The sequence below is a fragment of the Cebus imitator genome, unplaced genomic scaffold, assembly GCF_001604975.1.
Source record: "Cebus imitator isolate Cc_AM_T3 unplaced genomic scaffold, Cebus_imitator-1.0 Scaffold36, whole genome shotgun sequence".
In the NCBI taxonomy this organism is placed as follows: domain Eukaryota; kingdom Metazoa; phylum Chordata; class Mammalia; order Primates; family Cebidae; genus Cebus; species Cebus imitator.
Genome location: NW_016107351.1, coordinates 4,124,593 through 4,137,864, shown reverse-complemented (window position 1 = coordinate 4,137,864; position 13,272 = coordinate 4,124,593). Strand labels below are relative to the sequence as shown.

The 13,272-nt window shown below is 62.1% G+C and overlaps 1 protein-coding gene across 11 annotated transcripts in view; it reads right to left on the bottom strand.

Annotated features, from left to right (window-relative positions):
* The window catches only part of RBFOX3 (RNA binding fox-1 homolog 3), a 511,304-nt gene that overhangs the window by 6,335 nt on the left and 491,697 nt on the right, over positions 1-13,272 (bottom strand). For 6 of the 11 annotated variants that reach the window (XM_017524971.2, XM_017524979.2, XM_017524969.2 and 3 more), the window contains 5 exons: positions 9,165-9,302; positions 6,599-6,652; positions 5,709-5,801; positions 4,223-4,283; positions 119-172 (listed from right to left, as the gene is read on the bottom strand). In XM_017524971.2, coding sequence (XP_017380460.1) covers positions 119-172; positions 4,223-4,283; positions 5,709-5,801; positions 6,599-6,652; positions 9,165-9,302 — 400 coding nt within the window. The remainder of the gene's footprint in view (positions 1-118; positions 173-4,222; positions 4,284-5,708; positions 5,802-6,598; positions 6,653-9,164; positions 9,303-13,272) is intronic. The other 5 variants (XM_017524970.2, XM_017524977.2, XM_017524978.2 and 2 more) reach the window with 2 other exon arrangements.

Genomic DNA, 13,272 nt, shown 5'->3' with positions numbered 1-13,272 from the left:
CCGAAACATGTGTGAGAGGCACGGTGGGGTCCCACCTGACCCCACCCCTCGGGCCCCCGGGGCCCCACGGGGCCAACTGGCTGGTCTTGTCCCGTTCCTGCCCCGCCCCAGCCTTTACCTGCATAGAATTCAGGCCCATAGACGGCGCCGACCACTGGATTTAGCTTCCAGCCTAAAACAGAAGCACAGAGACTAGTCACTGCCTTCCGACACTTTTCCCACCAAAATTTATGCCTGGGCACCCCAGCGACACCAGTGGAGCCCTTGGGAACGCTCCCTGCACCAGGCCCTCTTCCCACCCCAACCCAAGTGCTGGGTTCAAAACGCCAGGGCCTGCTGGTTCCGGACCCTTCCGCCTGAGGCTCTGTTAGGATTCTTTCCAAATTGTGGTCCTCCCCAGACTGCCCCTGAGCTACCCTCAGCCCTTGGCATCATCCCCAGAAGCCTGGGTTACCCACCTCCCAGAAGAGAACTGGGGACGGGAAGTGGAACTTGTAATCTACCTGCCTGCAGCCATAGCTGGGATGAGGGTTTCTGGAGCCGACTCAGCACCGCCCCACCATCCGAGCTCCAGCGGCCAGAGGCTGCAGGAAAGGCCCTTGGCCTCTGCCCATAGCCTCTCCCCACTGCCTGCCAAAGTCCCCTCCCGCTCCCTCTTGCCAGTGCTGGGACAGGCTCTCACTTTCCTCCCACCCTCATCTTTCCCCAGAGCGGCCGTCTGGGAGGGTGGCGTGGGGAGCAGGTGGAGGAGGAAAGGGCGTTTGCACTGAGGATAAGAGGATGGCTGCTTTTCCTCAATGCTTTGTGTGAGCCACATGGACTGAAACCCACTGGGTCCTCACTGCCCAGTGAGCCATCGCGCCCTCCCCATTTTGCAGATGAAGAAACAGAGGCCTGGCGAGGCATAGCAACCTCCCGTCACCCGCTGGGGAGTGGCAGAGCCAGGGATCCCAGCCTGCAGCCCCCAGCTAGACCCACATTCCTGGCGATGCACTGGGTCCCAGGCTGTAATCTACATCCCAGCCTCTCCCTTCCTGCAGGTGGGCTGGTCTTCCTCTCCCACGGGGGACCCAGGAGCAGGGCAAAGTCCTGCTCCACCTGGCGGCCTCTGCGGGGGAAACCAGCTGCCTTGGAGCAGGTTCCGGCTTCAGGCATTCTGATAGTCTAGGCAGGAGGGCTTCTGGCAAGGCCCATCCCCTCACCCCTCCTCCGTGGACCAAGGTCTTATCTTTGCAGTGTGCCCTGTGGGCCGGCTCCTTGTCCCTTTGCGCTGGGTGGGGAGGAACAGCAGGGAACAGGGCCCACTGGTCAGCTGGAGATATATATATGGAGAGGGTGGCAATGGCTCCAGGCCACGTGTGAGCCCCTGACCCAGATTCTACCAACCCCACTGCAGGACAGGCAGACCGGGGGCAGTGAGGACAGAGCGGCAGGGTCTGTTCCTCCCTCAGGTCAACTCTTCACCCCGCCCTGCATCCCCGGCCACCAGCACATGACCTGTGTCTGGATGTCACTGCTGGGACTCTGGAATCATCAGGAGGGAAGAAACTTTTTTTTCCTGGAGCGGAGTGGGGGACAGGGTCTTGCTTTGTTGCCCAGGCTGGAGGGCAGTGGACAATCACTGCTCCCTGCAGCCTAGACCTCCTGGGCTCAAGCGGTCCTCCTACCTCAGCCTCCCGAGTAGCTGGGGCCATAGGTCGCTGCCGCCACACCCCCAGCTAATTTAAAACATTATTTGTAGAGACAGGGTCTCCCTGTGTTGCTCAGGCGGGTCTTGAAGTCCTGGGCTCAAGGGATCCTGCCACCTTAACCACCCAAGTGCTGGGATTACAGGTGTGAGCCAGAGCTGACTCTTCTTACTAGAAGGTCCAGGATGGAACAGAGTCCTGGAGACCCTGAACTCCAAGCCCAGCCTCCCCCAGGCTCCAACCAGTGGCTCTTCTGGGTCCACTCTGGGTGAGTGACACTTAGAGGCTGTATGTCTGCCTCACATGGCCCTGGGCACCTTGACCTGTTCCTTCTGGCTTCCTGGGTGCCCTCACCTGTCAATTCTAGCTCTCTGGGGGCCTCTACCTGTCTCTGCTGGCTCCGTTTCAGTGTCTGGACCCCAGATGGCAGAGGCAGCCTGAGACTTGCCTGGATGGCCTCCGTTCTAACATACATAGTTAACACCTGGGCAAACCTGGTGAGTTTGTTTTCTACAGTAGAAACCTCTGCCCCCAACTGATGAGCTTTAGAGTGCTGCGGAGTGCTGAAGCCAAGTCACGCTGCACTCAGGCCACCAGAGCCCATGGGCTGGCTTCGGTGACAACCTGCAGAGAACCCAGGGCCATCCCACTGCAGCCTTCTGTGCCCAGGATGGCGAAGACATTGAGATGAAACGTTTCTTGTTGTAAAGGCAGGCGGAGGTTGTCACCTCCCTCCATTCCCTGATGTCCTACTGGCGTTGGTTCCGTGCCCCTCATAAGCCTCACAGCCTGAGGCCTTTCAGGGATGGGTCCATTCTGAATTCTGTGCTTCCCTGAATTCTCATTTCTGCCCAGATAGCGGTAGGTGTGGCTCTTGGGTGCAGAGTGGGCAGCTGGTTCCAGAGATTACGCAGCCCTGCCGGTTGATCACCTGTACCCAGTAAAAACATCTACTGCTTTTACTTCCTGTGCCAAGTGCCAGGTCACAGAAGAGTCACACCCAGGAAGCACTCAGAATGCTTGCAAAGCAGGAGCACTCTCGTTTTTTTTTTTGAGATAGAGTCTCACTCTGTTGCCCAAGCTGGAGTACAATGGCACGATCTTAGCTCATTGCAGCCTCCGCCTCCCAAATTCAAGCAATTCTCCTGTCTCTGCCTCCTGAGTAGCTGGAATTATGGGCATGCGCCACCATGCCCGGCTATCTTTTGTATATTTAGTAGAGATGGGGTTTCACGATGTTGGTCAGGCTGGTCTCAAATTCCTGACCTCGGGTGACCCATTTGCCTTGGCCTCCCAAAGTGCTGGGATTACAGGCATGAGCCACGGCGCCTGGCCTGCATTCCCAAATTTTTAAAAAGCACTTGAGATGTGTAAGTCCTCAGAAAAGCAGGGTATGAGGCCAAGAGAATCAAGTCTAACTTGGGCCAGGCCAGAGTCCCGGCCCCATGCCAGCACCAGACACCAGAAGAAGAGCTGGGGAGAGAGGTGGTGCATCGAGCAGTCCTGTCCTGGCTTCTGTGCTGGTCCCCGCCTGACTCCACATGTGGCCTATCACACGGGGCCATGAGAGGCCAGGGGAGAGCAGTCTGAGGTTCCATGTCGGCAGCGAGATCCATCCTGTCTAGGAGCAGTGCTGAGGCTTTTCAGGGGTCCGAGTGGGAAGCTGCTCGCTGTCAAGAATGAGAGGAGGCCCCAGTGCACACCCGCTCCGCTCAAAGCAGGCCCCTCGCCTGATGGAGAGACTTGCAGTGGCCACCAGCGGTCCCTCTACCTCTCCAGAGCCAGCATTTAGCATCGGCAGATCCGTCTCCAAGGAAGACTGGCCACCTCCGTTTGCAGTGTGGTGTGCACATGCAGGATTCCTCAGTTTACCCATGCATGCTGTGGACGGCAGGGCTCAGCCTGGGGTCTCAGTGCCCCCAACCACCTCGCAAAGCCCCAGGAAGGCAGTTCCTGTAATCACATCCCACGCAATCTGAGCACCTCCCCACTGGGCCCTCGCTCATGGTGCTTAGAGATGTCATCTGTCATTGAACAGCTCTGGGGGGTGGTGTCACTCTTCCTGTTTTGCAGATAAAGAAACTGGAGCTCGGGTCTAGAAGCACATCCAAGGCCTCCCGTGCCCCCGCTGCCCTCCCTGAGCCTGTCTACAACTGTGAATCGGTGCAGGTCTCAGCATAGGAGCCTTCAAACTCAAGGTCCTGGGAGGAAGGAAGTCCTAATCCAGGAAGGCACTGCTGTCCCACTGTATCAGATGCCTGCATGTGAGGCCTCCAGGGGCCGCACATGCCTGGGAAAGCAAGACTCCAGGTGTGGCTGATTGTATGGGGCCAGGATCGGGGTGGGTGGCTCCCAGCTCTCCCTCCTGCCTCCTCTGCCCCACCCACTTCCGGCAGGGAGCAGAGTAGCAGCCCAGGAGCTTGGACATTGGGGGCGGCGGCTGCTTAGAATCCAGGAAGGTCAGCCCACCGCAGCCTCAGCTCCCCCAGGGCCTCTGTCCTGCCCAGTGATCCTGGCAGCCTCCTGCCCCTTACCATTGGTGTAGGGGTTCCCCGTCTTCTTATTGGTCATAACTCGGGCCGTGGCATTATTGACCTGCCCAGAGAGGGAAGAGAGACGGAGAGGGAGGATTAGCCTCCTGCTGCCTGCCATCCAGAGCCTTGGTCCCCACTGCTCCCAGCATGGGCTAAAGCCCCGCCTGGCCCAGGACCCCAGACCCAGGCCTGCTGGCCTGTGTTCTTCACATGGCTATTCCCATAAACCCAGACCCAGGCTCCTAGGCACCCCGGGATGGTGGGAGAAGCTCCCTGGTGGACTCTCCACAAAGTGCTCTCTGACCAGAACCAGCTAAGAGGCTGGCCTCCAGGATGCCCTCTGCTCCCTGAGGATGCCAAGGCCCACCTAGGCACGGGAACCAAGATGGCTACATGCCTCTCCTGGATGATGCACCCTTCTCTGAGGCCAGAGTCCTCAATGCTGCAGAACACAGAGCTCTGCTGTGGGGCCCGTGTGCCCCAGGAGGATGAGGCTGCCAGGGAGGGGACTCTGGGCACACAGGCCACCCATTTTCCACACATAAGCCCAGGTGAGGCTGTCTAGGGGCAGCCTGGGATGGAGAGGACGAGGCGTGTGTGGAAGGGAGTTGAGACTAGCAGAGGTGATGGGCCCCAGGAAGGGGTCTGGCCTGTTCTGCCTCCCCCACATCCTCAGTGTGAGCCCCGAGGGCATGGGGCTGCAGCCTGGCTGAGCCAGTGCTGTCCGAAGTCTAGAAACCTCCTCTCAGGCCTTCACCGCCTGCCCAAGGGCTCTGCCTTAGTGGCTGGCCCCGGCCCTCCTCCAGCCACCCTCTGGCTGCCCTGCCTACTGGGGGACCCAGCTCCGGACACCCAGGCCGCAGCAAGGGAACACAGCCCACTGGCACTCTGGGCCTCCGGTGATCAGGGAAGGAGGCGACAGAGTGGGGTGAGTGTCAGGGAGGGACCCAGTGCCCCTCTCCCTGCTCCTCCTCGGGGCTGGGTCCCTTCCTCTGCCCTGGCCATTGCTGATGCTGACTCTGCTTCTACCCAAACAAGGGGTGGAGTGGGCCCCAGCTGGGGCAAACTGCAGGGCCCGGGCCGGGCCATGTGGGGATGGGCTGGGGAGAGCCGCTGCTCCATGGTGGGCAGGGTCTGGGGATTAATGGCTCATGGCAGGGTGGGCTGGCCATGGTCCTTGAAGCTGCCGAGCCCCAAATACAGGATTTCTGGGGCTCCTGCAGTGTCTGGTTGGGGATAGGGCATCTCCCAGGAAAAGGAGGGAAGAGGCAGGGAAAAGGGGACCTCGGTGAGCCTGAAGGGGTGACAAGTGACAGGGCTCAGCAGGCAGCCAGTGACCCTGGCCTCAGTGCGCCCTTCCTCCCGCCCCAGGGGACCCTGGCCAGGCTCTCTGAAGGGTGCGGCAGTGGCGGGGTGGTCGGCTAGGGGAGTGGGGGGAGGTGGGCGATCTCGGGGCATCCCTGCTGCAGCACACTTATCTGAGCACCTCAATTTTCCGTCCCTCTACGATCGTCCCATTCAGCTTCTCCCGGGCTCGGTCAGCATCTGAGCTAGTTTCAAAAGTTACAAACCCAAAACCCTGTGAGCAGAGGAGAGGGAAGGACAGGCACGGAGAGAAGGACATAGGGCGAGGAAGAGGAGGAAGGAGTGGGTGGGGACCAGGGGAAGGGGGAGAGAGAGAGAGGGGGTTGAGTCAGGTGAGTTGAGGCAGAGACGCAGGCAGCCCAGAGGTCTGTCGTGGGGCCACCAGCAGGATGCCAGGAGGGGTACGGGCCCTGGGAGGGCAGCTGCTGGCCTGGCCTGAGCCCAGCCTGAGCGGACCGCCTGGCATCTCCAAAGGGTCAGGCCAAAGCCACGTAAGAGATACTACCTGACCACGGGCCAGGCCTGCCCCCTGAACCCCACCTTGGGGTGGGGGGCCCAGGCTGGGCTTCAGGACCTGCAGGGGCAGCCCACCCGCCTCCACCCTCAGAGCCTAGGGTGGAGGGTCGTGCCTTCCCGGAAGGGGAGTAGGGCTTGTCTCCGCTGGCCACCCTCCCCAGCGGGCCCTCTCTGTAGCCCCTCCCTCAAGCCTCAAGGCCAGTGGTCCCCTGGGGTGAGCAGTTAGGGGGGGTGGGACCTGGGCGCAGGGGCCCAGGGCTCTGGGGTGCAGGCAAGAGGTCCTGGTGGCTCAGAAAGAAAAAGCGGCAGCGGCAGCAACAACACAGACAGCTGGGGTGAGGGGTGGGGGGGTGGAAGAGCGGGGAGTACAAGCACCCGTGTCGCTCAGGGGTCCTCGGGCGTGAAGCTCTCCAGGAAGGAAACGCACATTTCACACGTTAGCCTGGCGGGACCTACAGCCGGCGCGGTAAGGCGGCAGCTCCGTGCGGCACCCACCTTGGAGCCCCGCTCATTAAAGATGATCTCCACGTCTAAGATTCTTCCGAATTGCTGCAGAGACAGAGAGGGAGGGAACGGGGCAGACAGGAAAGGAAGGTTAAGACCGGGCCTGGCCTGTGCTCGGCCCTGGGCTCCCAGCTTGGGAGAGGAGCCCTGGAACCCCCTTCCACCTCTGGCCTTGGAGTGGCTGGGACTTGGCCACTTGGACAGGGTGATGGTGGGGATGGGGGCCCAAGGCGTCACCGAGAGGGTCCTTGGTGTGGCGTGTGGGCAGGGATGGCTCTCCCAGCCTCTCCTGGAGGCCCATGTCTCCCTTCCATCTTAGGGAGCTTTTCCTGCTGGGGCACTGCCTCCAGCTGCCAGCTGGGGACGGGGGTGGGCCTATCACCAGTGACCCCCTCCTCGCCCTCCCGGGACTTGGCCACTTGGAGAGGGCTACAGTGGGGATAGGGTACCCAAGGCATTATCACCCCCCCCACCCCAACTCACACTAAAGGTCTGCTGAGAGACCCTTCTCCAAAGGAAACAGGAGGAGAGGGAGGGACATGAGTCTGCGGAAGGGACAAAGTGCCACAGAGAAAGGGAAGTGCCGGGGTCAGGAACGGGAGGTTGAGGCCACTGGGGAGTAGGACCCCTGGTTGGGAAATGGGACCCTCAGGCCTCCCTGAGATGGGGAGGAGGTTGGGCAGGGGCACAATGGGGTGGAGGGCATGAGAAGAAGAGGCGGGTGGAGGGAGAGCCTGCTCAGGCCCCTGGGACCCTGCACAGCCTGTCGTGGGCCTGTGCTGGCGTAGGGTGCTGAGCAGCAGTGACCTGGCCCCAGGCCCTCCTGTGCAGGACGTGAGGGCCAGCGGGGTCGTGATGCTCTGCTGCCTTCTTCCCGTGCGTTGTTGGCCACAGTCCCCACAGGACAGCCCTGTCTCTCTCACGGGTACTGAGACCACGAGCCTGTGAACGGCTGGCCGGAACAATAGCTCTGAGGCCCCCAGGGCCTGTCCTGAAGCCTGCAGTGCAGGCAACTGATGGGGGTTTCCCAGCCACCTCCACACAGCCCTGGAGGCATGGGACGCGGGGGGCAGCAAGGCCCAGTGAGGCCAGACAGTGATGAAATCCCAACTCTGCCAGGTGCTGAAGAGAGGGGGTAGCAACCCCCGTCCTGCAGGGACCCAGGGAGCTGATGGGGGATGGTGCCCCGTCCTGCAGGGACCCAGGGAGCTGACGGGGGATGGTGCCCCGTCCTGCAGGGACCCAGGGAGCTGACGGGGGATGGTGCCCTGTCCTGCAGGGACTGAGTGAGTGTATGTAAACAGGCCCCATGCAGGGGGCATCCAGCCAGGGCCCAAAATGCCACCCACTGAGGGCATCCAGCCAGAGCCCCAAAATGTCAGCTGCTCTTAAGGGGCAGCCCCAGGCCCAGAGAAATGTGGCTGCCTGCCCAGGACCCAGGGTCGAGAAGGGACAGAGTCCTTGCCATCTGATGATTCTAGGTCATGCCAGCCCCCCAATGAGTCTAAGCCTCAAATCCAACCAGGCCTGGCTCCTGAGATGGGAAGTGGATTTCTGAGGGTCACATCAGGGGGCAGGCGGAGGGGGACTTCCCCACCCTGGGGCAGCCTGAGGCGCCTCCAGTCTGCTTGGCAAACCCCAGTTGGGTCAGGGTGGCATGAGGAAAGAGGCTGGGATTCAGGAGCCAGAGGCTGCCTACCTGTGCAGCAGAGGTGGGTGGGCGCAGCGGCAGGCAGGGGAGGGAGGAGTTTGGAGGGAGGGGGGAGACACGGCCAGGCCACGTGGTCCTCTGTGGCTGGGGCAGCCTGGGCGCTGGGCTGAGCTGCCTGGTGGCTGCTCCTCACCTGCCCCTCAGTAGCCCCAGCACCACAGGCCTCAGCACCTGCCGGGCGCATTCAAGTCCAGTAACAAAGTGACCCAGGACCCAAGGGCGGCCCTGCACATTCTCACACTGACCCCGCCTGGGCTGAGGCCTGCAGTGGAAAACCTGGAGCCCAGGACAGGCCTCCCTTCCCACGCACTGCGCGTCGTTCCCAAGCTCCCACCTGGGGGCCCGGGGGACGCAGGCCCGGAGAGGTTGATGCCTGGTCTCCGGGCACACGGGACAGGCCAGGGCTGGGGCAGCTGCTCTGTGGGAGGCTGAGCTGCCCCTCCAGGTACCCTCTGATGAGGAGCCGGAATGTGGGAACAGGATAGTCATAACCAAGGGACTCTATGAACTCCTGAGGTCAGGTGGTGTGGGGGCCATGGGTGGATTTCCAGCCGGGCACAGGAAGGGTGGGGTTTGAGGGGCAGCAACAACAGATCCCCCAGTCCCTCAGCTTGAGGCCTTCCCCTGCACCGCCACCTTCCCCTGCACCGCCACCTTCCAGGCAGGTTCAGGTCAGGGCGGGGCTGGGCTCGGGAGGAAGGAACCCCAGGGCCTGGGAGGCTCCCTGCACCGTGGGAGGCAGGAAGCCCAGGGAGCAAGTGTGGACAGTAAGGCAGGGCCTGTGGGCACCACCCTGGAGCTGGGGCACGTGTGGAGGGCAGCACGGGTGGGGCCGCACACACTCACCCCGAACATTTGCCGCAAGTCGGGGTCCCTGAACCGGAAGGGGATGTTGGAGACGTGTAGCCGCTTGGGCTGCCGCTTCTCTGCAGGGTCGGAGGGCTGGAGCGGCTGGCTGTCCGTCTGTGCCGCCTCATCTGTCTGCTGCAGGGAGAGGACGGCTGTGGAGGCTGCCTCCCGCGTGCAGGGCTGCCCATGCCCTCCGCCAAAGGGAGTGGAGGGTGTCAGGGCCAGACTCTCCCCACCGCTCTGGGCCTCTCCTTGGCAGAATCTGGGTGGATGGTTCCCATGAAACACCGCATAAGGGTACCTCAGACAGAGAGGCCCCACCTCCTGGCCTTTGCCCAAACCATGCCAGGGAGGCCGCCTCCCTCCCTCAGCCCAGGACAAGGCCTCCTGGCCTGCTCTGTTCTCGCTCCCACAGCCCAGGTCTCTCAGCCCCACTGACGACTCAAGGCAGTTCTGGGAGCCCGAGGGCCACGCTGGCTCTCAATTGCTGACGATGAAGTGGAGACAGATGTCAGCCAGGCCCGGGGGTCCAGCTATCCGCAGGTACTGCCCCTCCGTGTCCCGCCCCCGGCCCCGCCAGGCTCCTCCTTATTCCAGCTGCTGCCACCACTCAGAACCTTTGAGGGTGGTCACCTCCAGAAGCATCACCCAAGGCAGGGGTTGGCTGAGTCCGTCCTTTATGACCAGTCCCCATCTGGACCCAAACACAGGTGGGGAAATGGGCTCCCGAAGACTTGGGTCTCAGGAAATAAAAGTCCCTCCAGCCACCAGCTCCCGGGCAGAAGACAGGGGCACCGCCTAAGGCAGCGCAGCAAGGCCTGTGTGGGGCTCTTCCTGTGTGGTCTTCAAGTGGACTGGCCACAAGCTCACGGCAAGGCTGGCCTCCAGCCTGGCTCGGTCCCAGCTGCGTCCCTAGGGCAGGAACGTCTGGCATGTGACAAGTGCTTCATTCACTGGCGGGGTGGACGCACGGGTGACTGTCCGGGGTGGCCGTCAGCTCACCATGACCTGGGCCCAGGCCTGAGGTTCTCTATAGGCCAGTCCCGTGGATGCAGCCAGACCGCAGGGGCCGGCCTCGAAGGCTGTTTTCCCACTTGGCCCACTGGCAAGGCGGCGGATGGCACAGAGGGACCAGGGTGCAGGAGAGGCCCTCTGTGGACAGGCACAGATGGGTGCATGCCCCGGCTCCCACGGGGTGCCCTGGAGGGGCTCTCATGCCCCGCTTCCGCCAGCTCCTGGAGCTCAGCTGCCCCCAGGAACAGCAGGCTGACAATGTACCTGTTACTGGCTTCCTTCGCCTTCCCGCCTCAATGCCATGCTGCCCCTTATGGGTTTTGTGAGATCATCTCCCAAACACACCCCTTGCGCTTGAATCCTTGGCTCTGGGTTTCCTGACACTCCAGGGGACAGTTGGAAGCCACACATGGAGACCCCTCCTTGGAGGCAAACTGGCTTCTGGGACAGGATGTCAGTCGAGTCAAAGGTAGGAGGGTCTTGGCCCCAGCCACCCGGATCCTTTCCAGAGCAGTGGTAGAAAAGGCTGGGTCCCTTAGAGGCCTACACTGCAGTCGTACAAATGGAAGGCTGGCAGCATGGTCTCCCATATGGCCTGCAGAGCAGAGGCAGCCAGCCTGGGAGCAAGAGGAGAAAAGGCAAGATGAGTGGCCCCAGAGAGCCATTCCCACGCGTCTCCAGCCACGCAAAGCACCTGGCTGCTGAAGCCACTTTCCGGCGGGCATCTGTCGCGGGCAACCAAGGAGTGCTGAGTCAGGATGCTGAGCAGGGAGCCTGGGGTCACAGCACCCGAGGCCTCATCCCATGGCAAAGGAAATGGAGCCCAGAGGAACAGAGCCTTGCCAAGGTCACACTACAGCTACGTGGCCAGAGCTTGGTCCCTCGAGTCCTGTCTGAGTGGCTGTCCGGCTGTCGCTAACCCCTGCACGGCCACCTTGGTTATCTTTTCTGGAAGGACAGGCCACTCCCTGGCATTTCTGCTTGTGGCCAGCAGGCCTCTGACCAGGCTCCAGGGCAGCAGGTGCCCCTAGGTGACCAGGGAGGATGTCGCCACTTCCTGGACTGCTCAGGGAGGTGGAGGACACAACCTTCCCCATACCAAAGCTTTTTCCCTGGCGACAGCCCCTAGCTCCGGCAGTGGGGCCGGCGGGGAGTGGGGTCCAGAGGGCTGCAGGACTGCGGGGCGCTTGTGTCCATGTCCCTGATGCAGCTCTGTCCCCTGCGTTGAGAAGTGAGGAAGCGGCACACATCTCACAGCATGGGAACCGCCGTCCTGGCGCTCACCTGGGCGTGCACTGCGGCCCCGTCTCAGCAGGCTGGCCATGTGGTGTGCTGACCCAATACTGACGAATGTGTTCCCAAGGCGTGAGGCTGTGGGTAGATCCCCCATCTCTCTTGGGACCCCAAGAGGTGGAAAGCAGCCATGGTTCTTGGAAAACAGGAGCCCCAGGCTTGGAGAAGGGGGGTGGCCGCTCCTTAGGGTTCCCTGACATGAGCCGCCCCCGTCAGTGGGGGCTGGACTTTGGCATGGAGGCATCCGTGGTCGGCACAGCTGACAGGGCCAGAAGGGTGGATGACCGATGTCTGGAGCTCCTGGTCTGGCTGGCATCCAGCCCCCGGGGGGGGGGGCAACACAGGGCAGCTGACTCCGGCTCCACAGGGGCACGCGAGGGTCTCCTCCATCCAAGCCTGGGGACCTTGACACACCCAGTAGCCAGCTTCCCAGTTCTGCTGCCGTCTGCTTTGGTCCCAAGCTTTTTTGCAGAAAGCAAGCCCGTGCTAGACCTCTGGAGGGGACAACCTCACCCCTGAACCAAGACGAGACCGTCCAGGAATCCGCTGATCCTTATGGAGGTCTGAACCCACGCTCTAGTCCGACAGGCACAGCTCGTTCCTCCTCGGTGGACAGGAACTTGCCCCGTGCCTCTGCTGCTCTTGGGTACAGGTGACTGAGTCATCCCAGCCTGGTTAGGGGCACACAACTCTGGTCCCTGAGCAGCAGAGGGCGGCGGTCAGCATGCTGGGGCGGCCACGTCGACGGGAACCGGCCCACGCCCAACCACGGGAGCTGGGACACCCACCCAAAGCCTTATAGGGGAGCAGCCGGGGGTGAGGTGGGAGGAGTGGGGTAGTGGGGTGTGAGTGGGAGGAGCCATGAGTGGGGCCAGGACACAGGTGAGTGAGCAGCTGCTCTGTCCTTGCTCCCCCAGCTCAGCCCCGGGCAGAGGGCAAGTGGGTCCCATGGCTGTGAAACTGGCCGGTGTGCGGAGAAGCCCCGAGCGTGGCTGCACACGGACTGCCCCGGGCCGGGGGCCCTCCTCCCACAGACGGCAGCAGTCCAGCAGCCTCCACTGCTTTGCGACCTTTCTCAGGGGCTTTCCCTTCCCCACATTTTTTTTTTTTTTTAAGCCATCTTTGCCTCTGGTTCTCAAATGCAGGGAAAGAGAAAACATCCTTCCCTCCCTGCTGGCCTGGAGGTCCTGATTCTGCGTCCTTCCCAGCTCTGTCCTGGCCCAGCCATTATGGATGCCCCCCAAGCCCATTCAAGTTCGGGGTGGGGGTCTAGATGCCACAAGCATCTCTCACCCTCCACATCCTCTGAGGAGCCTGCACCCACTTTTGCCTGGGCCCCCAAGCTTGGCGCAGTGCAAAGCAAAGGGAGGGAGCTCTCGGCGGGGGCTGGTGGGCACAGGCAGACCCTGGATAGCAGGTGGGGCCTGGTGGTCGTGTTGGCATGGAGCCAAGCGGTGCTGCCGTGGCGCAAGATGAACCGGTGTTTGGAAATTCCTTCCTCTGTAGCGCCGAATCTTCTCATTCCTCCAGAGGCCTCCTGGGCACTCAGGCAAGGACCCGATTTGGTGAGCCTCCGGTGGGCGGCCAGTCAGCCTTGGAGGAGGGGTTCTCCATGTGCAGCCTCAAGCCATCCACTGGGGTGTCTTCTTCAGCCCCTCCTTGGGCGGAGCTGTGGGCTCCCACGTGGCATTTGAAGGACACAGGATTCCGAGCCCCACTGCTGGCCTCTGCACTTGTGGCATGGGCAGCCGACTGCCGCCTCGTCCACTCCCACCCCTTGCCTGGGTAGGGGCATCTC